The following is a 25,275-nucleotide window of genomic DNA, read 5'->3' as shown; positions in this document are numbered from 1 at the left end:
CACCAGTTCTTGGTTCTGTGGAGGGGCACAGCTTTGGTTCTGGGTGTCATCTGTAGTTACAGTCCTTTTTGGTGTGCATGTGTCACCCAGCTGGTTGGCCTGGAGCTCGTTAAAACTGATTTAGGCCAGGTTGATAGTAAAGCCTGTAAAAACAACTTAAGAAATAGTGGTTTAGGGTAATTTATTGTTTAGAGTATTATTATTAGAGTATATTATTAGAATAGCAGAGGCAGAAGAGAGAAATCTGCTTGTTCACTCCCCAAATGACCACAGCAGCCAGGGATGGGTCAGGCTGAAGTCGGGAGCCAGGAGCTTCATCCGAGTCTCCTACATGGGTGCAGGGATCCAAGTACTTGGGCTATCTTCTGCTTTCTCAGGCTCATTAGCAGGAAGCTAGATTGGAAGTGGAGGAGCCGGGATCTGAACCAGCGCCCATGTGGGATGTCGGTGCAACAGACAGTGGCTTAAGCTGCTTCTGCACAGTGCTGGCTCCAAATAAATAAATCTTTTTTAAAAAAATGGATTCAGTAACCTTTTATGGTTGGAACCTATTGCTAAAGAGTAGGATGGGGAGGTTTTACGGAAACGAATGGGGAACACAGCAGGGCTCTTTAGCATCTGGGGGTTCATATGAGACCTGATTAAGGGCCACAGTCTGGTTTTGTGTAGTGCACAGAGTGTCTGTCTAGGTTTCCACGTAATCTTCATGATGTCCTGGTAAGCCAGATGCTGGTCTGACCATTAGATAGAGTGTCGGTTCTGGAATGCACATTTCTTGCCCAACTTCAGAGTTGATTCTCAGTATCCGAGCCCTGCAATTGTTCCCTTTTTCCCATGGCCGTTGGAATGTTTTACATGGATTAGTCTTGACCAGACGTGCCTTGAACTAATACAGTGAGCTGGATATTTGCTGTATCTGGCAAAGAGACACTTAACAGGCTTATTCAGCAAGGGAAATAAAGAGATTTTACTGGGAAAACAGGATTTCATCTGAGCATATTTATCTTTGGAGAGCAGACAATTTAGTAGCCGATGAGCCTGTGGAAAGCCAGATGATGTGTGACCCTTCATCCCAGTCTCAGCCATCGGAACTGTACAGGCCAGAAAGCCTGGTCTTCTTCCTGGAGTTTGGATTGTACCCTTTGTAAAACACGATTGAAAAAGTCTCAATATTAAAGGAGGTATTTTTTTTTTCTTATTACAATTATGCATCAGTGTGCACTGTGGAAACTTAAGAAAAGAGAAAAAAATCTATTATAGTTTGTACCATTCAGAGTGGACTCCTACGTCATTTTCTGTGTTCATCAAGAGGTGTCCGTGCCACACACATCTCGGACAGACCTGGGAGCGTACTCAGCATGTTTTTTAGCTGTTTTTCGTTTGCTGTGGCTTGAGTTAGTCCCCAGAGTCATTCAATGTTACTCAGAAATTAACTTTTAATGGCTGCTGTGTGTGAGGAACATTCCATATCCTGGTGGGGTGACCCCAGATCGTATCCGGGTCCCATTGCTATCGTCCTTCATCCTAGCTGCTGCATATCATCTCTTCCCCGGCCAGTCTGTTCTCTACACTGCCGCAAGACCCGACTTTATCTTCCTAATGCTTCCGTGTGCTCAGAGTTGCTGTTACTGAGCTCAGTCTGATCCACCTCCTTTGCGTACCTTGTCCTGGCCACACCAGCTCCGTTCTGCCCCATGAACATCCCGGGCTCTGCCTCTTCCCAGGCTTTTGGTTCTTCTTTCAGTATGGGTACAGCTGTCTCAGGTTCAACGAGGACATCATCTGGGCCATTGGAGCGTACCCCCCCTAAGATTTACTTATGTATTTGAAAGAGAGAGAGAGAGAGACAGGTCTTCCATCTGCTGTCTCGCTCCCTAAATGTCCGCAATGGCCAGAACTGAGCTTCTTCGAGGTCTCCCATTTGGGTACAGGGCCTCAGCGATTTGGGCCATCCTTTGCTGCTTTCCTGGGCGCATTAGAAGGGAGCTACATTACAAGTGGAGTAGCCAGGGCACAAACTGGTGCCTGTATGGGATGCCGGCATTGCTCGGAGTGGCTGTACCTGCATCACCACAATGCCAGCCCCCACCTTGAGAATTGATTTTTTAAAAGATTTATTTATTATTACTTTATTATTTATTTATTATTTTAAGAATTACACAGCAAGAAGGAGAAGCAGAGAGATAAAGGTCTTCCTTCCGTTGGTTCACTCCCCAAATGGCTGCAATGGGCAGAGCTGCGCCAATCTGTAGCCAGGAGCCCAGGAGCTTCTTCCCGGTCTCCCATGCGGGTGCAGGGGCCCAAGAACTTGTGCCATCTTCTACAGCTTTCCCAGGCCACAGCAGAGAGCTCAATTGTGGAGCAGCTGGGTCTTGAACTGGTGCCCATATGGGATGCCGGCACTGCAGGCAGTGGCTTCACCCACTATGCCACAGTGCCAGCCCCGAAAATTGATTTTTTTTTAAATTTTATTTATTTGAGAGGCAGAGCTACAGAAAGAGGGGGAGACAGAAAGGTCTTCAATCTACTAGTTCACTCCCCAATGGCTGCAACAGCCAGAGCCCAGGAGATCTGAAGCCAGGAGCCAGGGGCTTCTTAGGGGTTTCCCATGAGGGTACAGGGCCCAAGGACTTGGGTCATCTTCTATTGCTTTCCCAGGCCTTAGCAGAGAACTGAATCAGAAGAGGAGCAGCCGGGATCAGAACCGGTGCCCATATGGGATGCCAGCACAGGTAGAGGCCTAGCCTACTATGCCACAGCATGCCCCCCCCTTTTTTAAAACAAGGGACACAAGCAGCCAGGCACAGATTATGTTAGAGGAGAACCCGTTTCTCTAGACTTCTCACACAATTAATGCAGCAACTGATTTGCTATTTTTTAACTCCAGCTTAACTCCCAGTGGACTCCTTTGAGCAGATGTTGTAAGACGGGACCGCCTCTGGGTCCTCACAGCTAACACAGCTGTGCTGAGAGGCCTGCGCAATGGGGCTCCTGTCTCCTCGCATGTGGCCTCAGGATAGCCAAAAGCAGATGGTCCTGGTGTGTGCTCCCATGGGTCTGACTGGGTGCCTGTACCCAAAGTTCTCTTTTGGTTTCACAGCTGCCTTTGGATCCGAGACTGCCCTCCCTCCCTGTCCAGCCTGTGGGGATGGGTCCCATAGAGCCCAGCTTGGTCCCTGGTGGATCCCAGTCTGTCCTGGGTTGGCTGCAGTGTAAGTCACCGTGACTCTTGGCCGCTCGGGACTGCTGCTGGCTCCCTGTAGTCACCTCTGCCCTGACTTGAGCAGGGCCTGCCCAGGAAAGCACGTGTGTCCCGGAGAACTTCCCACCCCTCCTCCTTGGGATGCTCAGAGACGGATGTCTTCGCATCTCATGAAATGACTGGGCTGCTCCCTCTAGAGCACCCTCAGATGTCTCGTTGTAGTAGAGCCTGCGAGGAGGGTGGCTTTACTGGCCTGTTCGTTCAGCTCCTTGCCTGTGGACAATGTGGGCTTTCCCTTGGCCCAAGATGTCGGCCGGCTGGAAGCAGCCCTTCTGGGACTGTGCTCTCAGCTGCTGGCGTGGGCCCTCCATTGTTCTCCAAGAACAATGAGCACTCTTTTTGGCCAGGAAGGGGAGTTCATGAAAGGAGCATTTCTTTGGATGCTTGAGAGCTTTGTGGTGACCCCGCCTGCATGAGATGAACTGCAGTTTCTTCCTGCCTCCAGTGGGTGTTCCCCAGTTCTGAATAGACCCCTTGTGAACCCAGCACACCGGGAAATAGGGGTTGGCGAAGAAAGGCATCCTTGGGGGTGGGCTGTCAGGATGGCATTTGCCCAGACTCATCAACTCAAATGCTTATTGAAACTACAGGCTTCTGTGTTTAAACAAAAAGCGACAAGGACCAAGAGAGAACATGACAGACTCTTGAAGATACGTGATGTCAGGTCCTCAGATTGAAGCACCGATTCTGAGTATTAGTGACTAAACTGTGTTAAACTGTTCCTTTTTGGGGGGAGCGGTTAATTAAAAAAAATTTGAGAGAACACAAGCAAGTGCCTAGTCACTAGTTGACTCTGTGGGATGCTCACTGTGGCCTCTGGCTGGGGCTGAATCCAGGACCCAGGAACTCAGTCCAGACTCCCACGAGAGGGCAGGAACGCTGTTACCCGAGCATCACTGCTGCCTCCCAGGGTGGGCATTGTCAGGAAGCTGGGGTGAGAAACTGGAGCTCAAGCAACAGGTACTCTAGTGGAGGATGCGAGTGTCTTAACGTTAGGCCAGGCCCAACGCCTACCCCAGAAAAGGTTGATCTTTGTGTTCCATTGAGACCACGTCACATGAGAGAAAATGCTTCATAGCTGTGATTGGGCTCGCGAGCATGTTCAGGTTGCGACCCGTTAGCCATGGTCTTCACAGCAGCAGCTGGAAGGAGTTTCCTGGAACTGAGCCAGGACTCAGTTGCTAGTGACCTGGTAGAACAGACTGGGGTGTATCTACCCAAACTTTGATCTGGCAGCTGCCCAGTCTTTGGTCTTGGTGATTCCTTGTGGCGCTGTTGGGCAGGTAGTGTTTAGAACTCTCTGTGGCTCTGCTCATGTTGTATGGTTTTGATTTCTAATGTTTTTGGAATCTGAAGCTAGACACGAGGCTGGTTGAGATCTTGCTCTTCTTGGTGCTGAGTGCACCTTCCATCTCATCTTGTCCAAGGATTGTTGAAATTCAAAAGCTTTTGGGCTCTTTTCTAGTTGACCTTTGAGCTAGGGTCTGTGATACTCTTGAATCAGGTTTCCCCCTGCAGTTTCTGCCTCCTGCAAATGTGCCTACCAGCTACCTGAAGCCTCCTTTCCAAGACAGCAGCTACAGGGTTGGCAGGCCTTGCTTCCCTTGGCTCCACGGCGGTGTTGGTGTTTGCTGGCGTAGGGTCGAGAGACCTGGAACACTTGAGTTCCATGCCTGGAACTGGCCGTGTGCTGCTGCTGCCGCCGAGCACCTTAGACAGAGCCCCAGCTCCTGCCTCTTGCGTGCCCTTTCTGACCTGGCAGCCTAACTTAGAGGAGTAGATGTGAATGGTTGTGGTACAGCTAGGGAAGGAAATCCCCCCCCCCCTTTTAAAGATTCATTTGTTTATTAGAAAGGCAGAATTAGGGAGAGGGAGAGAGCGCGTCCATCTGCTGCTTCACTCGCCAAATGTCTGCAGTGGCCAGGGCTGGGCCAGGCCAAAACCAGGACTTCTGGGTTGCTGCCTCTGGGTCTCCCATGTGGGTGCATTAGCAGGGAGCTGGATCAGAAGTAGAGCAGCCGGATCTCAGACTGGCACCCGTATGGGATGCTTGAGGCAGCGGCTTTACCCTCTACGCCATGGTGCCAGCTCTGGGGAGAAAACTCTCTATGCTGAGTAAACCAAGGACTCAGGATTCTCAGCATCCCAGGGATGCATATGCCAAGTTCAAGGTCCCTGGTTTTGTCCTGTTGTCCACCTGTTTCAGGACTGAAGGGGTGAATGCTGCTTTGGGGCTCAGTGTAGCAGACCATCTAATCGCCCTGTGACTCTTGGCTGGCAGGCAACTCCTTAAGGGCTCCCCAGCCTCAGCCTTACTCCCCCGCAGGAGCCTGTCTTCCTGTTGTCTGAAGCATCCCTAATTCCCATGTGCTCCGGGGTGTGCACGGAGAAAAGGCCCTCACTGTGCATTGGGTCCGAAGCTGTTTGGGAAAGAGCCTGGACTTGGTGCAGGCGTCCTCACGTTGCTGTCCAGGTCTTCTCACAGCCCACAGGAACAGGTGGGAACCAGAGTTGCAGCCTGGGCCTGGTGCTGTAAGCCTGCACTTGCCCGGTTTACACTTGCAGACACTAGGGCTGAGGTTGTCAAGGCTCAGTTTGCACAGAGCTGGGACTGAGTGCGAGCCGAGGCTCTTGTCATGGAGGAGTCCCGTCCTGAAGGGGCTGCATCTGTCCGAAGGAACTTTCATATTCCGCGCATCCTTGGGCTGTGGGAGGAAGAGCTTGTAAGTTCTGAAAGCTGGGGGAGTACCCCAGAGTGCCTGTGGGCTGAGAGAGGCCTGTTTGGTCAGCTATAACAGATGTTTAGTCCTCAAGCACCTCTGCTGTGAGCCTTGGGAGGCAGGGAGAGGAGCTGACAGCCCATCAGACGCATTCAGATTTCCTGGGACAGAGACCTTCCCTAGATGGCCTTGAAAATGCAGAGGTGCCAGCTCGTCTGTGACTTGGCCAGGCTCCAGGTGGACGTTAGCTTTGTTTCGCTTCCTGAGGCCACTCTGATCGCTGCGTACGTGGGCCCAGTGTCCCTGGTACAAGGATACCCAGAGGTGCAGGGGACAGGAAGTTCAGGTTTGCACTTTCCTTCTTTTCCGAGGAGGATCTGTACTCTGGGAGCACTGCAAGCTCTAGGTCTGTACATCCAGGTTTGATGGTGCACGGGGACCCCAAGGCTGCAGAGGGGAAAGCAGGAGAAAGCAGGTGTACAGGTTCAGCAGAGGCTTCGCTCCTTTTCTGTCCTTGCTTGCCCTAAAAGTTTGTAAATCTCTGAGTGGACAACAGTGAAAGAATTTATTCTCATTGATCAAAATAAAACTACCAGTTCTCATCTCCCATCTCCTAATTTGAAGTTGAGCATCATAACTTGGTTTGGTGAAGCCTGGGGTTTCCTTTGATGTTTGTGTTCTGCACTACACGATACTAGCATGTCATACTGTGTGTGGCTTCCCAGTCTGGTGGCCTGCATTTGTTCTGTAGGAAATGTGACGGCAGAACTTGGCTGCTGGGCTCAGCAGAATAGGCAGTGAGCCAGACTGGAAGGTTTGAGGGGGTGGGGCCCTTCCCTGTTTTCTGGGTTAGAAAGTGCCCTTGTGTTGCTGGAGAGACTTGGCGAAGAAGCACTGGCTACTCACCTCTCTGTGCTGATGGAGTGCACAGGGTGGGGCACAGGCCCAGCCGCCTGACCATTCAGGAAGGTCCCGTAGGTGTGGCCAGCCAGTTGATAGCCCCTGGGGAGCCCCTCCTGGTCTCTTCTGGTCCTGTTTAGTCTTCTCTGCAGTGGTTTCTCCTTGGCTGTCTACCCAGAGCACATTGCAGGCCCCCTCTGTCGCGTGAGCTCCATCGCAGTGGGACGGCATGGGGCTGGGAGACAGCCGTGGGTGGCTGAGAACCTGGGTGCATGCCTCAGCTCACCTACGCCGCTCCCTCAGGACCCTTGCTTGGACCCCACTGCTGTAAAACATCGCGTAGTTCCATGAACACTTCATTTGGGCGCCACCTCTTTGCTGCCTGTTTTTCGCAGAAATAAGAGCGTTCAGCTTTTGCTTTATGTGTTTACTTGTGGATATGACAGTTTTCATATTCAGCATAAATCAATGGAAAACATTTTTAAGCATAAGTTTTTGGCTAAAACATTTGAAATAAGAATGATTTTTATAGCTAGAAAAGGTTTTAGGAAAATTTATTTAGAGTTTTTTTAAATTAATTTATTTGAAAGTCAGAGTCACAGAAAGAGAGAGGGAGAGACAGATCTGTCTGCTGATTCACTCCCCAAGTGGCTACAACCATTGGGGCAGGGCCAGGCTGAAGCCAAGAGCCAGGAACTCCATCTGTGTCTTCCAGATGGGTGGAAGGGGCCCAAGGCCTTGAACCATCTTCCGGTGCTTTCCCAGGCACGTTAGCATAGAGCTGGATCAGAAGTGGAACAGCTGGGACTTGGACTTGAACCTGGGTTCATATGCGACATTGACAGGCAGCAGCTTAACTCACTACACCACAATACTGTTGTCTTGGGGCTGGTGCTGTGGTGTAATGGGTAAAGCCGCTGCCTGCGGCTCCAGCATCCCATATACATGGGTGCCAGTTTGAGTCCTGGCTGCTCCACATAACTCTCTGCTGTGGCCTGGGAAAGCAGTAGAAGATGGCCAGAGTCCTTGGGCCCTGCACCAACTAGGGAGACCCAGAGGAAGCTCCTGGCTCCTGGCTTCGGATCAACGCAGCTCCGGCCATTGTGGCCATCTGGGGAGTGAACTGGTGGATGGAATACCTCTCCCTCTGCCTCTACTTCTCTCTCTTGTGTAACTCTGACTTTCAAATGAATACATCTTTTTTTTTTTTTAATAGAAAGCTTTTATTTAATAAATATAAATTTTGAAAGTGCAACTTTTGGATTATAGAACTCTAGTTAACACACAGTTATTCTTAGGTGTTTAAATTTAACTGAAAAGGGATCTCTGTTAAATAGAAGAGTGGGAATAAGAGAGGGAGGAGAGGTACAATTTGGGACATGCTCAATCTGACTTGCTCCAAACGGTAGAGTTAGAAATGTGCCAGGGGATTCCAATTCAATCCCATCAAGGTGGCATGTACCAATGCCATCTCACTAGTCAAAGTCAAAGTGATCAGTTTCAGTTCACAATTGATTATGATAGGTCTAAGAGTAAAAGAGGTCACATAAACAAGACTAGTGTCTGCTAATACTATCTGATAGAATTAAAAAGGAGAGAACGATCCAACATGGGATGCGAGATACACAGCAGACTCATAGAATGGCAGATGTCCTAAACAGTACTCTGGCCTCAGAATCAGCCCTCAAGGCATTTGGATCTGGCTGAAGAGCCCATGAGAGTATTTTAGGCATGGAAAGACAAGACACTCTGGCAAAAAAAAAAAAAAAAAGAAAGAAAAAAAAGAAAAACAAACAAACAACACACACAACTAAATGAAAGATCTCTGTGAGTGAGGCCATCAAAGAAGGAGGTACCTTTCTCTGAAGGGAGGAGTGAACTTCCACTTTGACTATGACCTTGTCTAAATAAGATTGGAGTCAGCGAACTCAAGGCTTCCATAGCCTTGGCAACTCATGACAAGAACCTCGGGTGATTAATGATGCCATAAACAAGAGTGTCAATTTGTTAAGTCAACAACAGGAGTCACTGTGCACTTACTCCTCATGTAGGATCTCTGTCCTTAATGTGTTGTACAATGTGATTTAATGTTATAACTAGTACTCAAACAGTACTTTACACTTTGTGTTTCTGTGTGGGTGCAGACTGTTGAAATCTTTACTTAATATATACTAAATTGATTGTCTGTATATAAAGATAATTGAAATCCTCCGCCTGCAGCGCCAGCACCCGGGGTTCTAGTCCCGGTCGGGGCGCCGGATTCTGTCCCGGTTGTTCCTCTTCCAGTCCAGCTCTCTGCTGTGGCCCGGGAGTGCAGTGGAGGATGGCTCAAGTGCTTGTGTCCTGGCTCCTGGCTTCGGATCAGTGCAGTGCGCCGGCCGCAGTGGCCACTGGGGGGTGAACCAACGGCAAAGGAAGACCTTTCTCTCTGTCTCTCTCTCTCACTGTCCACTCTGCCTGTCCAAAAAATAAAAAATAAAAAGTAACCTTGATGTGAATGGAATGGGAGAGGGAGCAGGAGATGGGAGGGTTGCAGGTGGGAGGGAAGTTGTGGGGAGGAAAAAGCCATTGTAATCCATAAACTGTACTTTGGAAAATTATATTTATTAAATAAAAGTTTAAAAAAGCCTTTATTTAATAAATATAAAGTTTGAAAGTATAACTTTTGGATTATAGCTGTTTCCCCCATACCCGCTCTCCCATCTCCAAACCATCCCACCTCCTACTTCCTCTTCCATCTCATTCTTAATTAAGATTGATTTTTAGGCCGGCGCTGCGGCTCGATAGGCTAATCTTCCACCAATGGCGCCAGCACACCGAGTTCTAGTCCTGGTTGAGGTGCCAGATTCTGTCCCAGTTGCCCCTCTTCCAGGCCAGCTCTCTGCTGTGGCCAGGGAGTGCAGTGGAGGATGGCCCAAGTGCTTGGGCCCTGCACCCCATGGGAGACCAGGAGAAGCACCTGGCTCCTGCCATCGGATCGGCGCGGTGCACCGGCTGCAGCGCGCCAGCCGCGGCGGCCATTGGAGGGTGAACCAACGGCAAAAGGAAGACCTTTCTCTCTGTCTCTCTCTCTCACTGTCCACTCTGCCTGTCCAAAAAAAAAAAAAAAAAAAAATATCTAAGTTGTCCCCTTGTGGGTTTTTCCTGGATGTAGCAAACCTGTTTAAATCCATTTTAAGGGGGGTGAAATACCTAGTTTGCTGCCTGGATACCTGCATCCTGGCGAGGAATATCATGTGCGAGCCAAGGGCCTCCTCCCCATTAACTCAGGGTACCTGGCTTTTGGCAGGTGAAAGCCAAGGAGTCAGCCGCTGAGGAGCCCACCAGGCATGGACTTAGTGTCCTGCTGCAGGACCGTCTGCTGGCAAGCAGGGCTCTGCGGGGCAGTCCCTGCGGGGGAGGTTTGGATCGATCCCTGGCGGTGAGGTGTGCCATCTGTTGGCCACTGTTTGGACTCAGAACAGTGGAACTCGTGAGCACCTCCATGCAGACTAGAGAGGGTGCCACATTTCTTGCATTGGTAACGAGTGTTGCCCAGAGGTAAGAGGAGCCACAGATGAGGCGTGGACAAGAGGCGTGCCTTCCTTCCTGCTTGTTAGCTGTTAGAGGGAGTTTCTGTGGTGGCATTCCCTTTGCTGGTCTGAATATTACCAGTTACATCCCTGTGGACAAGGACTCCCCCCTCCCCCCCGGGAGAAGTCAGGAAGGTGCTTTGGCTGCAAAATCGGAAGCAGTCTGCACATGGCCCGTGCTTGACTGACTGAAGGCACTGACCTGGAGGAACCTGAGCGCCTTGGGGTTCCTCTGTTGAACACTGTTGCTGGACAGCTGATTCCCGACACCCCTCCCCAGGCAAGTGCTTCTTGAGGTTTGAGAGGGTTAAGTAAGACATTAGATAAGACTGACCGGGTTTGCTGCACAAGTGTGCTTCCCTGCACGTGAATGTAAGCTGGTGGTTGTAGAGTGAGTCAAGTTTGGGATGTGGAGCCTTCCCCTGTTGTACCCAGTCCCGTGTGCATTTCCACTGCTGGACAAGAAGGTGTTCTGGTCCAGGCTGTGTCCTGAGCAGAGGTGTGGTGTCTGCTGACGGCGGGAGTGCTGGGAGCTGGGGAGACACTGACTTGGTTCTGCAGGTGGGCGGCAGGGTGCACCACTGGTATCGGCAGCCATAGCATTCTCGTGTTGCACGACACCCGCTCTGTGGGATGAAGCGTGTCTGAGTGCCAGTGCTGCTGTCTCCCTACTGTGTGGCCTGGGGTGAATTATCTGCCCTCCAGGCTAGCCCACCCAGCAGCCCCAGGCTTTTCCCGACAGGTAAATGAGGTTGGTTGTGCCCTCTCGGGGAGAGGCTTCCCCAGTAGGAATTCCAAAGTGTCTTTCAGGCCTTTGACACAGAACAGGCCGGGCCAGGGCTTTGCTGTTGCGATTGTTACACAGCGGTGGCAGCCCTTGCAGCTCACGTTTGTGTCTCTTGTAGGTATCCACGGCGGGGAAGGAGGTTTTGCCATCGTGGCTACATTGGGATCCACAGAGCCACACCCTGGAGGGCCTTCCGCTGGACACGGACAAGGGTGTGCATTACATCTCAGTGAGCGCTGCACAGCTGGATGCCAACGGAAGCCACATCCCTCAGACCTCCAGTGTGTTCTCCATCGAGGTCTACCCCGAAGACCACAGTGAGCCGCAGTCTGTGCGGGCGGCCTCTCCAGACCTGGGCGAGGCGGCGGCGTCTGCCTGTGCTGCCGAGGAGCCGGTGACCGTCTTGACCGTGATTCTGGATGCCGATCTCACCAAGATGACTCCGAAGCAGAGGATCGACCTCCTGCACAGGATGCAGAGCTTCTCGGAGGTGGAGCTCCACAACATGAAGTTGGTGCCGGTGGTGAATAACAGACTGTTTGATATGTCTGCCTTCATGGCCGGCCCCGGAAACGCCAAAAAGGTGGTAGAGAACGGGGCCCTGCTCTCCTGGAAGCTGGGCTGCTCCCTGAACCAGAACAGTGTGCCTGACATTCGCGGCGTGGAGGCCCCTGCCAGGGAGGGCACTATGTCTGCCCAGCTTGGCTACCCTGTGGTGGGTTGGCACATTGCCAACAAGAAGCCACCTCTCCCCAAGCGTATCCGAAGGCAGATCCATGCCACACCCACACCTGTCACTGCCATTGGGCCCCCAACCACGGCCATCCAGGAGCCGCCGTCCAGGATCGTGCCTACCCCCACTTCTCCAGCCATTGCTCCTCCCACAGAGACGATGGCTCCTCCAGTCAGGGATCCTGTTCCTGGGAAGCCCACGGTCACCACTCGGACTCGAGGTGCCATTATTCAGACCCCAACCCTAGGCCCCATCCAGCCCACTCGGGTGTCAGACGCTGGCACCGTAGTTTCTGGCCAGATTCGTGCAACGGTGACCATTCCTGGCTACGTGGAGCCTACAGCAGTTGCCACCCCTCCCACAACTACAACCAAAAAGCCACGAGTGTCCACACCAAAACCAGCAACGCCTTCAACGGACTCCTCAGCCACCACGACTCGCAGGCCAACCAAGAAGCCACGGACACCCAGGCCGGTGCCGCGGGTCACCACTAAAGCTCCCATCACCAGGCTGGAGACGGCCTCCCCACCTACTCGTATCCGCACCACCACCAGCGGGGTGCCCCGCGGGGGAGAACCCAACCAGCGCCCAGAGCTCAAGAACCACATCGACAGGGTGGACGCCTGGGTCGGCACCTACTTTGAGGTGAAGATCCCATCCGATACCTTCTACGACAAGGAGGATACCACCACCGACAAGCTCAAGCTGACCCTGAAGCTGCGAGAGCAGCAGCTGGTGGGCGAGAAGTCCTGGGTGCAGTTCAACAGCAACAGCCAGCTCATGTATGGCCTGCCCGACAGCAGCCACGTGGGCAAACACGAGTATTTCATGCATGCCACAGACAAGGGAGGCCTGTCCGCCGTGGATGCCTTTGAGATCCATGTCCACAAGCGCCCTCAAGGGGACAAAGCTCCTGCTCGTTTCAAAGCCAAGTTCGTGGGTGACCCAGCGCCAGTGGTGAATGACATCCACAAGAAGATTGCCCTGGTGAAGAAGCTGGCCTTTGCCTTTGGGGATCGCAATTGCAGCACTGTCACCCTGCAGAACATCACCCGCGGCTCCATTGTGGTGGAGTGGACCAACAACACACTGCCGCTGGAGCCCTGCCCCAAGGAGCAGATCACGGGGCTGAGCCGCAGGATCGCCGAGGACAACGGGCAGCCTCGGCCAGCCTTCACCAATGCCCTGGAGCCTGACTTTAAGGCCACGAGCATCGCCATAACGGGCTCTGGCAGTTGTCGGCACTTGCAGTTTATCCCCGTGGCACCGCCTGGGATCCCGTCCTCGGTGACACCACCCACGGAGGTGCCAGACAGGGACCCCGAGAAGAGCAGTGAGGATGACGTCTACCTACACACAGTCATTCCGGCTGTGGTGGTGGCGGCCATCCTGCTCATTGCTGGCATCATTGCCATGATCTGCTACCGCAAGAAGCGGAAGGGCAAGCTCACCCTGGAGGACCAGGCCACCTTCATCAAGAAGGGGGTGCCCATCATCTTTGCAGACGAGCTGGACGACTCCAAGCCCCCGCCCTCCTCCAGCATGCCGCTGATCCTGCAGGAGGAGAAGGCTCCCCTTCCCCCCCCAGAGTATCCCAGCCAGAGCGTGCCCGAGACCACGCCTCTGAACCAGGACACTGTGGGGGAGTACACGCCCCTTCGGGATGAGGATCCCAACGCGCCTCCCTACCAGCCCCCCCCACCCTTCACAGCCCCGATGGAGGGCAAGGGCTCCCGTCCCAAGAACATGACCCCTTACCGGTCACCCCCTCCTTATGTTCCCCCTTAACCCACAAGCGCCTGGGTGGAGGCAGGGTAGGGCAGGGGCCTGGGGACAACACAGTGTTGTCTGTGGAGCCCGGTGGCCCGCAGACCATCGCCCACTGGGCGCTGACACCAGACCTAGCACACACTGGCACACGGGGCCTGGACAAGCCCGCCCTCTCTGGTCCTCCCAAACCCCAAAGCAGCTGGAGAGACTTTGGGGACTTTTTTTATTTTTATTTTTTGCCTAACAGCTTTTTGTTTGTTCATAGAAAATCCTTCGCTGCGTTTTGATGGCTGGCTCTGGAAGCACCATTTGGAGTAGAGGTAGAGGGAGGGAGCGAGGAGCCGTGGGTGAACTCGCAGGCAGTGCTGGGCAGCCCCCCGGCTCTCTGCGTTTTGCCTTTAACACTAACTGTACTGTTTTTTCTATTCACGTGTGTCTAGCTGCAGGATGTAACATGGAAAACAGTAGCTAAAGATTAAATTCAAAGGACTTTCAGAAGTTAAGGTTAAGTTTTTACATTTAATCTGCTGTTTACCTAAACTTGTATGTATAATTTTTGGGTGGGTATGGGGAATTGCTTTGCTAAAAATAAGCTCCCAGGGTGTTTCAAACTTAAGAGAAGACCAAGGGACAGTATTTTTTATCAAAGGAATCCTATTTTTTCACACTATGTCAACTTGGTTGCTCTGATATCCCAGAGCCCGATCGGGGGCCTCCTGGCCCTGGCTCAGGGGCCAGGGTCCTGGTGCTGGGTTTGCTCTCCTGCTGTTGGCAGGAGTTGGAAGCTGGAGGGGCCTCTCGGGCCGTGGACATCCCCACCTCCACCCCATGCATGCTAGTGGCCCACCACCAAGGGGTCTTCATTTCCATGGGAAAGGGACTCCAAGAGGCAGTGGTGGCCGTGGCCCCCACCCCGGGTGCTCCAAGGTGGGCCAGCTGCTCGTGGGGGCGCCTGGGGAGGTTGAGGGACTCGACCACATCGACCTGTTTCCTTTCACCTTTTATTTTTTTTTTCCCCACCCCTCCTAAAAGGATTATCACGGTTTTTGAAACACTCAGTGGGGGACATTTTGGTGAAGATGCAATATTTTTATGTCATGTGATGCTCTTTCCTCACTTGACCTTGGCCACTTTGTCCCAACAGTCCACAGCCCTGCCCCGATCCACCCCATCCCTCTTCTCTGGCGCTCCCGTCCCAGGCCTTGGGCCTGAACGACTGGAAAAGGCCTGGTTGGCTGGGGAGGAGTGCCAGCAATAGTTCATAGTAAACAATCTGTGGGCTCTCAAAGCTAATTTTTTACTAAAGTTTTTATACAGCCTCAAATTGTTTTATTAAAAAATAGATTAAAAACGGTGATGCTTACAGCAGTTTGTACAAGCTCTTAGTGTTGACTCCATGGAACTGACGGCTTTGCTCGTTTTGATTTTCCCCCCACCTTTTCCTAACAGTTTAAATTCTGGAATTACACTGGGCTTCTTTTGCCTTTTTTAGCAGAACATCCGTCCGTCCATCTGCATCTCTGTCCCATGACTCAGGGGCGCCCACTCTGCTCGATTCTCCTCCTTTGGAAGAAACCATTCTGAGCATGACTTTTCTTGGTGTCTGAGTTATTTCGGGTCCCTTTTAGGGAGGAATGCCTTTCGCAATAATGTTTCCCTTTCCTGATCTAGGATGGGTGGGTGGACCCAGGCTCCCTTTGCACACGGAGCAGCTACTTTCTAAGCCATATCGACTGTTTTGCAGAGGATTTGTGTGTGCTGCCTCAGGAGGGGAGGGCTGGCCAGGAGGGGAGGGGTCTCCATTCTGCTGTTCTCTGGAGGGCGTTTCCCCTCACTCTTCTCCCACAGGGCTCAGTCCCTCTCCCCTGCCCATACCCTAGCAGGGTGCTCTGGAACCAGCGGCGCCCCTGTGGGGAGCCTGTGCCTGGGGCTCAGCAGATAGTCGGTGACTGTCAGGCCTCAAGCCTCCAAGCCCTGGTCCCAGCCGGAGTTTCCCTGACGCCCCAGAGTCAGGAGCGCGAGCGGAATCTGACCTGGTGAGATTTCTGATGACCTTGTCAAAAAATAAATAGTTCCCACTGTTTCAGGTGAGGGCTTTGAAAGGCCTTCCAAATAGCTCCGTTGCCTCTAGCAACCCCACCACCGGGCACTGCCACACAGAGACGTGGCTGGCCCAGAATGGCCTGTTGCCATAGCAACCGGAGGCGAAGGGGCAGTGAACAGAATAACAAGAGCAACAATGCCTTTGCAGGCAGCCTCCTCCCCTGAGTGCTGGGCTGGCGATGGCTGTTGGACTCTGTGAGACGGAGAGCCAATCTCACATTCAAGTGTTCACCAACCACTGATGTGTTTTTATTTCCTTCTGTATGATTTTAAGATGTGTTTTCTGCATTCTGTATAGAAACATATCAAACTAAATAAAAGCAGTGTCTTTATTACAACGCCACGGCCTCTGAGCGTGTTTCCCTGGCCCCTGCCATTTCCCAAACGGGAGTGGCGGGAGACTGAACGTGACTGCGAGAGGAGGGTCCCTTGCCGAGCCCGCTGGGAAGTGTCTTGCCAGCCTCCGGATGAAGTTTGCCTTTTTGGCGCCCCTGGGGCAGCTGGGTGTGTGCCCCGGAAGCTCTGCCAACACATCAGCACACACACCCTACCCTGCCCCCCGCTGCCACCCCAGCACCCCTGCTTGTGAGGCAGCCGGCTGAGACAAGGCTGCCTGGTCCTCGGTTACCTCATGTGGGTGGGGTGCAGGGGAGAGGTCCTGACACTGACTTTCTGCCCCAGAGTGCAGTGGCCCCTGCAGCTCCAGGGCCGGGTGTGCTTTAGGCTGGGAATCTAAGGATGCTTCTGACTGCAGCTTCACCCCAGCTCCTCCCCTCATTGCCTTGTGGGCTTGGGGCTGGCCGGTCTCCCTGGTGGTCTCAAGGTAGGTTTGGCATTGGGCTTGGATCAGACAGAAGGGGAGAATGGTTTCTGGTCTGGCTGCTCTGCCTCTCAGTTGGGCCTGTGGATTCTGGGTGGCTGATCCTGAGAACCTAGCGTGGGATGGAGAGGCCAGTAGGGTAGGCTATGCATAAGCAGCAGTGCCTAGCAAGGGGCAGATGGGCCATCCTGGGATACTGCTTGGAGTGTGGGAAGCAGGAGCCACAGCAGCTGTTTTCAGAAGGGGATTAGGCCATCGGTCACAGAACAACTGCTGCCTCTTCTGGCCTCAGCTGTGCCACCTCCAGCTTCTTAGCTGTCTCCTCCCATGACCTCCAGTCTGCTGGCCAGCTCACAGCCTTCAAGTTCCAGAGAGGAGACTGATCCCATACTGCAGAGCTGAGTCCCAAGTCGAAGGTCAAGTGACTGCTTGTGGAGTTAGGACCTGGGCGTGCATTGGCGCGGAAGGTGCCAGCAAAGGCTGTCCCTAGCATGTGTTTAGGGACACAGGTCACCCCGTAGGCCGAAAAGCCATGGCCCTGTCCTTCTCAGGAAATCCTGCTTAATGTCTCCTAAATTCAAATAAGGAACAGTAAAGGCAGCAGGGCAGGAAGAAGAGAAACTGCAAGGACACGTGGCCCCTGCCCTGCCTCCTGTGGTAGGTGGGGGGAGCATCTGCCCCAGCATTCCTGCCAGATCTCTAGGACTTCTTGGTGGGGGTGGGGACTGCTCAGCTCTTTGGAGTTCCAGAGAGGGTAGCAGAAGGGACAGGAAGGAAAGGACTGTTAAGACGGACAGGAATCAGCCATCCCACCTGCCTCTGACCAGAGCAAGTTCTAGGATCCCTTTGACCTGCCTTTCCTATCTACAGAGACAGCATCAGCCTCCAAGGAGTTCTGGGAAAGTAGGTGGGGGTGAGACAGTGGGTTACCCCTCAGTAGTGGCAGAGAATCCAGTGAGGCTGGAGGTATTAAGGCACTTCCATGGGCCAGTCCTAGGCCAGGGCTGTTTGGCCAGAGAATCTTGTGTGTCTAGGAGTTCTGGCCAGCCTGGCCCTGCCTTTGTCCCCGACAGGTTAAAGAAATTCCTAGGAGGGGCTTCTACCCAGCTCCTCTAAAATGTGGAAGACAACCCAAGCCTCCCGACTCCAGGGTGAGCTTCATTCTCTCATCTTCAAACTCCAAATTTGTCGGTAGCGTATACTTCCCCTGATTTGCTGCTTTCTCCACCTTGTCTTGAAGCAGAGTGACTGAGGGCATGACTGGTCAGGTCTAGCAACCGTGTGAGGCAGGTGCCATGCAAAATGGGACAAACTCTTTAGGTTTTTTAATTTTCACTTCTATTGGAAAAGCAGACATAGCTTCCATCGTGCACTCCCCAGATGCCCACCAACAACCAGGGCTGGGCTTGGCTGGTGTCAAGCACAAAACTCATTCTGGAGTCTCCCACATGGGTGGCAAGGACTCCAGTATTTGTGCTTTGACAGGGGCCTGGATTGGAAGCAGAGGAGCCAGGACTCCAATCAGGCACTTGGATATGGAATGCGGGCATCCCAAGCAGTGACTTAAGCAGCTGCGCCAAACGCCTACCCCTAGGGTTTTTTCTGATTATAAAATTGTGTTTGTATTGCAGAACTGCATAGTTATTTGAAACTTCTACTGAGGGATGGTGGTCGGGGGACCCTGGACGGCCTAAATTTAGGAGGAGATGAGGCAAGAAGTTCAAAGTGGAGGTATCCATTTGCCAGGGTTGGGGTGCTCCTGCAGGGGAGGCCTGTCCTGCTCGGGGGCACCCTGGGGCAGGGGCAGCGCCGAGACCTGGCCGCGGGGGCACTCACTAGCCCCACTGCCCCCAGCTTTGACGGAGACTCAGCTGAGGTGGGGAGCTGTGCGTTTCCGTGTGGCCAGGACCAGACCGCCGGGCCGGTTCGGGGCGGGGATGGGCCAGTTCTCAGCTTTGTTAATGGCTCCAGCTGCCCGCGCCCACACCCTCCTCTCTGGGATCCCGGTGGAGTGGGCTGCCGCAGCTTTGGGCCGGAGGTGGGATAGCGCCAGGGCTCCCAGGAGGTGGCGCCAGAGCACCAAGCGGCCAGTCGTGGGCGGAGTTAAGACTGCCGCTGTTCTGGATTGGAGGAGAGCCGGGAAGAGCTGGCGTGTAGGCGGGACTAAGGCGCCTAGGACGGGAAGGCGGAGTCCGGCCGACAGCCGAGCCGACACGGCAGGGGACTGGATGAAAAGCCCGGGGGGGCGGGGCCGAGCGCCTCTGTGGGCGGGTCCGGGGCGGGGCGCATCGCAGCCCTGCTCCCTCGGAAAGGGAAGCCTGCATGGAATGGGCGGGGCGAACTCGGGCTCAGCCCGCAGACCCCGAATTTGGATGACTGTGGTCAGGAACCAGTAAGAACCCTTTGCGCATTCCCTCGGCTTTGCCTTTGCCCGCCCGCGGGCTTCGTGCCCCGCGCCGGACCTGCACACAGTGGAGCTCGGCGCCTGTTGCTCTTCCTAGTTCTCTCCTCTTCCAGCCTGAGAGCTCCTGAGGGCACCGCGTAAAGGCGGGGTATGACCGCCAACGGAACTGCGGGATCTGTCAGGGTCCCGGATGAGGCCAGGCGCCGCTGGTTGTGTGGTTGGGGTCCCCCTGGTCTGTGTCCTTGGCACTACAAGCAGATGAGAATGGGGGCAGCTGGTCTCTCATTTACCCTGAAGCCTCAGGGAACACCTCTTCCAAAGCTGTCGCCACAGCTCCAGGCACACGGAGACAGCCGGGACCGTGCGTCTAGTTGGCAGCTGGCCAGGGTTCCAGGGCCGGGCCCGAAGGTACTGTTATCTTTGGTCTTCGTGGTGCAGCAGTCTTAGGCTGCAGAGGGCAGACTAAGCCCGGGTTTGAGGCCTGGCTGGGACCCCCCCCCCCCTTTCCAGAGCAATGCAGTCAGTGCTCCTCTGTTGTAAAAGGCGGGAGAAAGAGGTGCACAGAGGGGCTGGCTCAGGGCTGGCGTTGGGGTACAGTGGGTTAAGCTGCCACCTGCAATGCTTGCATCCCATATGAGCGCTAGTGCCAGTCCCTACTGCTCCACCTCCCATCTAGCTCCGTTAGTGTGTCTGGGATGGCGGTTCAAGTCATTGGGCCCCTGCACCCTCATGGCAGACCTGCACAGTGTTCCAGGCTCCTAACTTCAGTCTGGCTCAGCCCTGGCTGTTGTGACCATTTGGGGAGTGAACCAGCAGATGGAAGGTCTCTCTCTCGCTCTCTCTCTCTCTGACTCTACATTTCCAATAAAACTTTTTTTCTTTTAAAGGGGGCTGGCTCCTGCCATAACAACGCGAGGTGGCGTGATAGCACTTGTCTCTGGAGTTGCCTGAGGGAGGCGCCAGCTTTGCCCTAGATGAATTCATCCTCAGGAAGCATGTGCTTTTTTGGCTGCCCAAAGAACTGGGCACAGGGGCTGCTGAAAGGATGTAGTCCTGTGTTTGTTTGAGCAGCTCATGATGTGTGTGTGCAGAGGCATTGCCAGCTCTGTCTTCCTGTGTCTAGTGTAGAGACCAGAGTGCAAATGTGACTCCACCGGCTCTCACCCAGAAACCACTGTGCCCCTCAGGCTCTGCCCTGGCTCCCAGGCAGCGCATCAGCTCATCCATGGGACGCCAGGCTCCTCAGAGAGGCAGGCAGGGCAGGGAGAGGGACATCTTCACCCTGCGCACCCTAAGCAGATCTCTGAGCAGAGCTGGGGTTGGCAGGTGGGCCTCTTAGAATTAGCATTAGCTGCCGGCGCCGCGGCTCACTAGGCTAATCCTCCGCCTTGCGGCGCTGGCACACCGGGTTCTAGTCCCGGTCGGGGCGCCAGATTCTGTCCCGGTTGCCCCTCTTCCAGGCCAGCTCTCTGCTGTGGCCAGGGAGTGCAGTGGAGGATGGCCCAAGTACTTGGGCCCTGCACCCCATGGGAGACCAGGAGAAGCACCTGGCTCCTGCCAGGCTGTGGCGGCCATTGGAGGGTGAACCAACGGCAAAGGAAGACCTTTCTCTCTGTCTCTCTCTCTCACTGTCCACTCTGCCTGTCAAAAAAAAAAAAAAAATGCATTAGCCAAGGTGGGAGGAGGGCTCCGCTGAGCACTTGACCTTTCCGCTCTCTTGGTAGCAGATGGAGGATGAAGATCCTTTGCTCAGCCTTACTAGGAATTCTGTCTGCACTGTCAGCTCATTGTCAGAAAGGCTGCCTTCCCGGAAAGCTGATGCCCACGCCGGGCCTCCCAGCTGGAGGGGGTTATTAATACCTAAATAGCAGCGGTAACCCAGATGTTGCTATTCAACTGATACCTGCTGCCATGCAGCAGCAGAACCTGGGAGGGTTCTCCTCAGACAACCCTGACGCCCGAGTACCGTTTCAGCCTCCCAGCCTGGCCTGGTGATGCTGGGGCCACGCCTGCCACTGCGAGGCAAGATAATGGTCCCCACAGAGGGCCGGGGGCCCAGCCCCCCTGGTTCAAGGCCTCGGTGAGGACAGAGTAGACTCCACAGTTTTGGTTTCTGCTGTATCCTTGGGTGTTGCCCTCAACTTAGGACTCAGCAAGCGCTCAATTCTTCTGAATTGAAATCGTCCATTCCTGGCAGAGGTCTTGGAACCTTTTCCACTTGCTACGGCACAACCTCACATCCTGCCCCATTCTGTCCATCTTTCCTAGATGACGAGTGCTCTTGTGACCACTGAGTAAAGACAACAGAGCAAAGAAGCCCTACTGAAATCTGTTCCGGCCAGGACAGCAGTGAGGCTCAGGGCAGAGTGACCGTGTCTCCTGGCCCGAGGTCCTCGCGTACAAGGTGTTTCTCAGTAGTAGGAGAGCCACGAGGGGGTCAGGAGGAAGGGCCTCTCTAAGAGACTTTTCTGTAGCCAAGCAGAACTTGGCCTGATGGAGGGGCCAAGCAGGTTGCCCCTTCCCCCAGCCGCCTCAGGCAGGAGGGGCACAGGGGCATCACTTGATACCTGGGTCAGCCGTGCCCCATCCATGGGATGGAGGTGGGTGGAGGGCACTCCATGGGAATTGGGATCCTAGTGGGAAGCATCACAATAGGGATTTTCTATAGTTTATGTGCCTGTCTCCCCTGCTGTGAACAGTGCTCCACGAGAGCAGGCCCCACGTCGTGTATGGGCCTGGCCTGGAGTGGCAGCGGAGTGTGCCTTGGCTGACGCAGGATGAGTGCATGTGTGAGTGAGATAGGCAGTAGGCAGGGGCCTGTCTGGGGAAGCAGAGAGGGGCCAGGAAAGCAGCATGTTTTGACTTCGACGCTTACAACTTGGAGGAACGGTGGCTTCATTATTTTTTCTTGTCATAACAAGCCTGAAGAAGTGTGTGACTCTAATAGCGATGGGCCTTAATTAGCCTTCTTGGTAGCAATGCATGGGCGGTAGGGTTAGGCTGGTGGTAAACATTGCTGACAATTTTTACTGCCTTGTTTCAAATAATGCAAGTAAAGATTTGCACATTGCCACAGGAAAACAGTTACGCAGGCAAGGCCTCAAGCAAATTCTGTGCTGTCCAGCCTTCTGCCCTGTCCCTGCCCTCCCAAGGGCCCTGGCCAGCTGAAGATCCTAGCGTATGTGTGAGGTTATTAGAGCAGCCTTATGGGCTTCTGAATGAGACAAAAACCAGCTCTCTTGTTGGCAGCCACATTCCAATCTGAGGCTGGACTGAGGAGCCGCCTTCTCCCGCATGTCCTGGGTAGCGCTGACAAACCCCAGCCCGGAGGCGGAGCCCCTGCTTCTCCTTGCTTTCTTCCTTGTCAGTTCTTTTTCCCTCCCACAGCAGGCGTGGGCAAGCAGACCTGCTACCGGGAAACAAATCCTGAGACAGGCCTCAGTAGCAGAAAGAAGGGCCCAGGGTTCAGGGAGCCCCGTGCACAGCCAGCAGCCTCTGGGAAGGGCCGGAGCCTGGGGAGCATCATCCGGTCTGTCCTCAGCCACCCTTCCCGATTCTCTTCCACTCCCCCACCCTCGCCGGCAGCTTTCCATGCTTCTGGCTGATCTGCATGGTATCTTGTCTGAGGACCAGCTGGCCTCTGGCTGCAGTTCCTGGGGTCTGCCACCCCTTCGGTTCCCCACGATTTGCCTTCCAGTAACTAATCATTCCCACTAATCCCAGCTGGTCCTCACTGGGCCTTTTCCTACCAGGGTGGATTTTTTTTGGGTGTGTGGATTGATTCTACTTCTCTCTCTCTGACCTTTCTCCAGAATGGCTGCCATGTGTCACGTGTCAAGCTGCCTTGGGAAGAAGAAACTTCCAGCACCGAAGCTTAGGAGGCTGAGAAACTCTTGCAGAGTCTCCAAGTTCATTCTGTCCTTGGTGGTACAGCAGGAGGCAACAGGGCCAGACACACCGCTCAGCTGGTTTGTACCGACTGAGAGATGTGTTCATTCACTTGTCATCAAGTTCAGGGAGCGAATTCTCCTGGGTGAGTGAAGACAGCTCATTAACCGGACTCTCCATGCGGATAAACCAAATGCAGTCTCAGCATCTTATGTATTGGATCAGCAGCTGAAACCCGGTGACGCGGGAGCTGTAAGCAGAAGTCTCTCTGGGCTGCTTTAAAGCCTGGTGGTTGGTGAACCCCTTGGAAGTGCAGTCAGGGAAATGTCTAGAGCAGCTTGGAGAACTCAGCCCAAACATCAGCCCCTGAGGACCTGCTGAGGTCCAGCCCAGGGGACAGGTCAGGTCAGACAAGTTCTTTCTGTGGAGCAGCCCCAGTCGAGTTAGAGGAAGGAAATTACCCTTGAGACAGGGAATAAAAATGGGAGACTGAATGGGAGACCCAGTCAGCTAGAGGCCAGCGCCACACTGTGGTTGGCAGGAGTCCCCAGGCTGAATGCCAGGGCCGACGTGGACAGGGCAGGCCTGTTCCTGGGGATGGTCTGCAGACTGTGGAACTGGGGAAAACGGAGGAGAGAGGAGGGGCACTGCTGCTAACCCACCCTGTGCTGTGCTCCTTGTCACCAAGGCAGCGAGGACTCTGGAGGTCTGCTGCTCTGAGCAGGGCAACTCCCTAGGCCCCCTGGCTGGGTAGGGCTAATTACTCCCGCAGGAGCCAGCCAGGCCCTGTTGATTTAAATGTATGGAAAGCCGCAGCTCCTGTGGCTTCTACCAAAGCAAGAAGTAAACATCTTTTTTCCCCTTCCAGGTAATCCAACCCCTACTGACTGGTGTCTCTGAAGCCAGAACAGTTTGAGTTGAGACAAGGTCAGGCCACTGGCCCGCCCTTAGTGCTTGTGTGTATGTGTCTGCGTGTGTGCGTGTGCGTGTGTGTGTGTCTTTGCCAGGAGGAAAGGTGTGGCATAGCTTCCAAATCCCACCAGAGGGACAACTAGCAATAGAGTCGTCATGTGTATGCCAGGCACCTGTCCACCCTTACAAACTCCCATATTGGAGGGGCTACTGATAGCCTAACTTTGCCGACTAGGAAGTCGCCAAGGTCCCATCTGGGGAGTGGCAGGGATGAGACGTGCACCTCTGTGGAGCCTAAATGTGTACATGTAGTCGGCAGACTCTCACAAAGCTGAATCAAACACCCTTCAGCTAGGGAGGAAACCCAGCAAGGTTCACAGTGTGGGGAGAGGCTCCTCCCAACAAGGCTTGCCTGAAGGGCAGCAGAGAACACCAGGAAGTGGGCGGGGCTCTGCATTTCTCCCTTTCTGTTGGGTGGAGCCGCTCAGGAGGGCACCAGGGCAGGCCCTGGACTCCTCCCCAGAACAGACACTGCACGGATCTGTCCATCACACTGGCTATCAGTGCCCACTGGGATCCCTGGATTACTCCAGGTCAGCTTGGACCTGCTGAATTCCCATGTGACACAGCCCACATCATTAGAATGAAGTGAGTTTGTTAAATGTGTCCAAGTTGGGACTGGCATGATGGCATAGTGGGTTAAGCCACTGCCTGTGACACCAGCATCCCATATGAGCGCTAGTTCGAGTCCCAGCTGCTCCACTAGCAATCGAGCCTCATCCTCTCCCCCAACTAATGTGTCTGGGAAAACAGCAGAAGATGGCCTAAGTACTTGGGTCCCTGCCACCCACCTGGGAGACTTGGCTGGGCTTCCAGGCTTCTGGCTTCTGTCTGGCCCTATCCTGGCTGTTACCACCATTTGGGGAGTGAACCAGCGAACGGAAGCTCTCTCTTTCTCTCCCCCTCTCCATCTGTAACTGCCTTTCAAGTAAAATAAATCTTTTTTAAAAAAAAATGGGTTCAAGTTACCCAAGCCCTTCTACACAGCCATGATTTATTGTAGGAAATAAACCCGCCTGAGCCATCTACCCACTCAGACACAGGAAGGTAGTGAGAAGTGAGGCTTTACTTATGACCCTGCAGGAACCGAGCACCCTTTTATCTCCTAGTGAGCTTGTCCCTTCCCCCAGTTCCTCACTGGCTGAGTACTCTGGGAGTCACAATCTGCAGCCCAAGAAGGAGCAGATGATTGGGTTCCCAGGCCTGTTGCTGGGCCAACAGGACTGTGGCAGAGGCCTTGTGCTGGAAGACTTGTTACAACTGTTTGCTTAGAACTATACCAAGAACAGGAGCCTTATGGTTACAGATTGCATTAGGGATTACACAAATACTTGTTTTAGCAAG

The 25,275-nt window shown here is 53.8% G+C and overlaps 1 protein-coding gene and 1 long non-coding RNA gene across 16 annotated transcripts in view; both read left to right on the top strand.

Annotated features, from left to right (window-relative positions):
- Positions 1–16,185, top strand: part of DAG1 (dystroglycan 1) — a 79,382-nt gene extending 63,197 nt beyond the window's left edge. For 13 of the 14 annotated variants that reach the window (XM_017343645.4, XM_089304879.1, XM_089304881.1 and 10 more), the window contains one exon: positions 11,360–16,185. In XM_017343645.4, the coding sequence (XP_017199134.1) occupies positions 11,360–13,762 (2,403 nt within the window). In that variant the 3' untranslated portion in view covers positions 13,763–16,185. 14 annotated transcript variants of the gene reach the window in all.
- A 96-nt stretch (positions 16,186–16,281) lies between these two features.
- On the top strand, positions 16,282–24,886 carry LOC149124367 (uncharacterized). Of its 2 annotated transcripts, none has more exons than XR_016214823.1 (2): positions 16,282–16,670; positions 22,884–24,886. It is a non-coding gene; the product is annotated as an uncharacterized LOC149124367 (long non-coding RNA). The 2 variants fall into 2 exon arrangements; XR_016214822.1 differs by lacking the exon at positions 16,282–16,670 and adding an exon at positions 18,986–19,479.
- The last annotated feature ends 389 nt before the right edge of the window (positions 24,887–25,275 follow it).

The sequence above is a fragment of the Oryctolagus cuniculus genome, chromosome 10 (assembly GCF_051225735.1).
Source record: "Oryctolagus cuniculus isolate XC-2025 breed Fujian yellow rabbit chromosome 10, ASM5122573v1, whole genome shotgun sequence".
NCBI lineage: Eukaryota > Metazoa > Chordata > Mammalia > Lagomorpha > Leporidae > Oryctolagus > Oryctolagus cuniculus.
The sequence above is the reverse complement of the archived record's forward strand: the minus strand, read 5'-3'. Positions and strand labels throughout refer to the sequence as shown.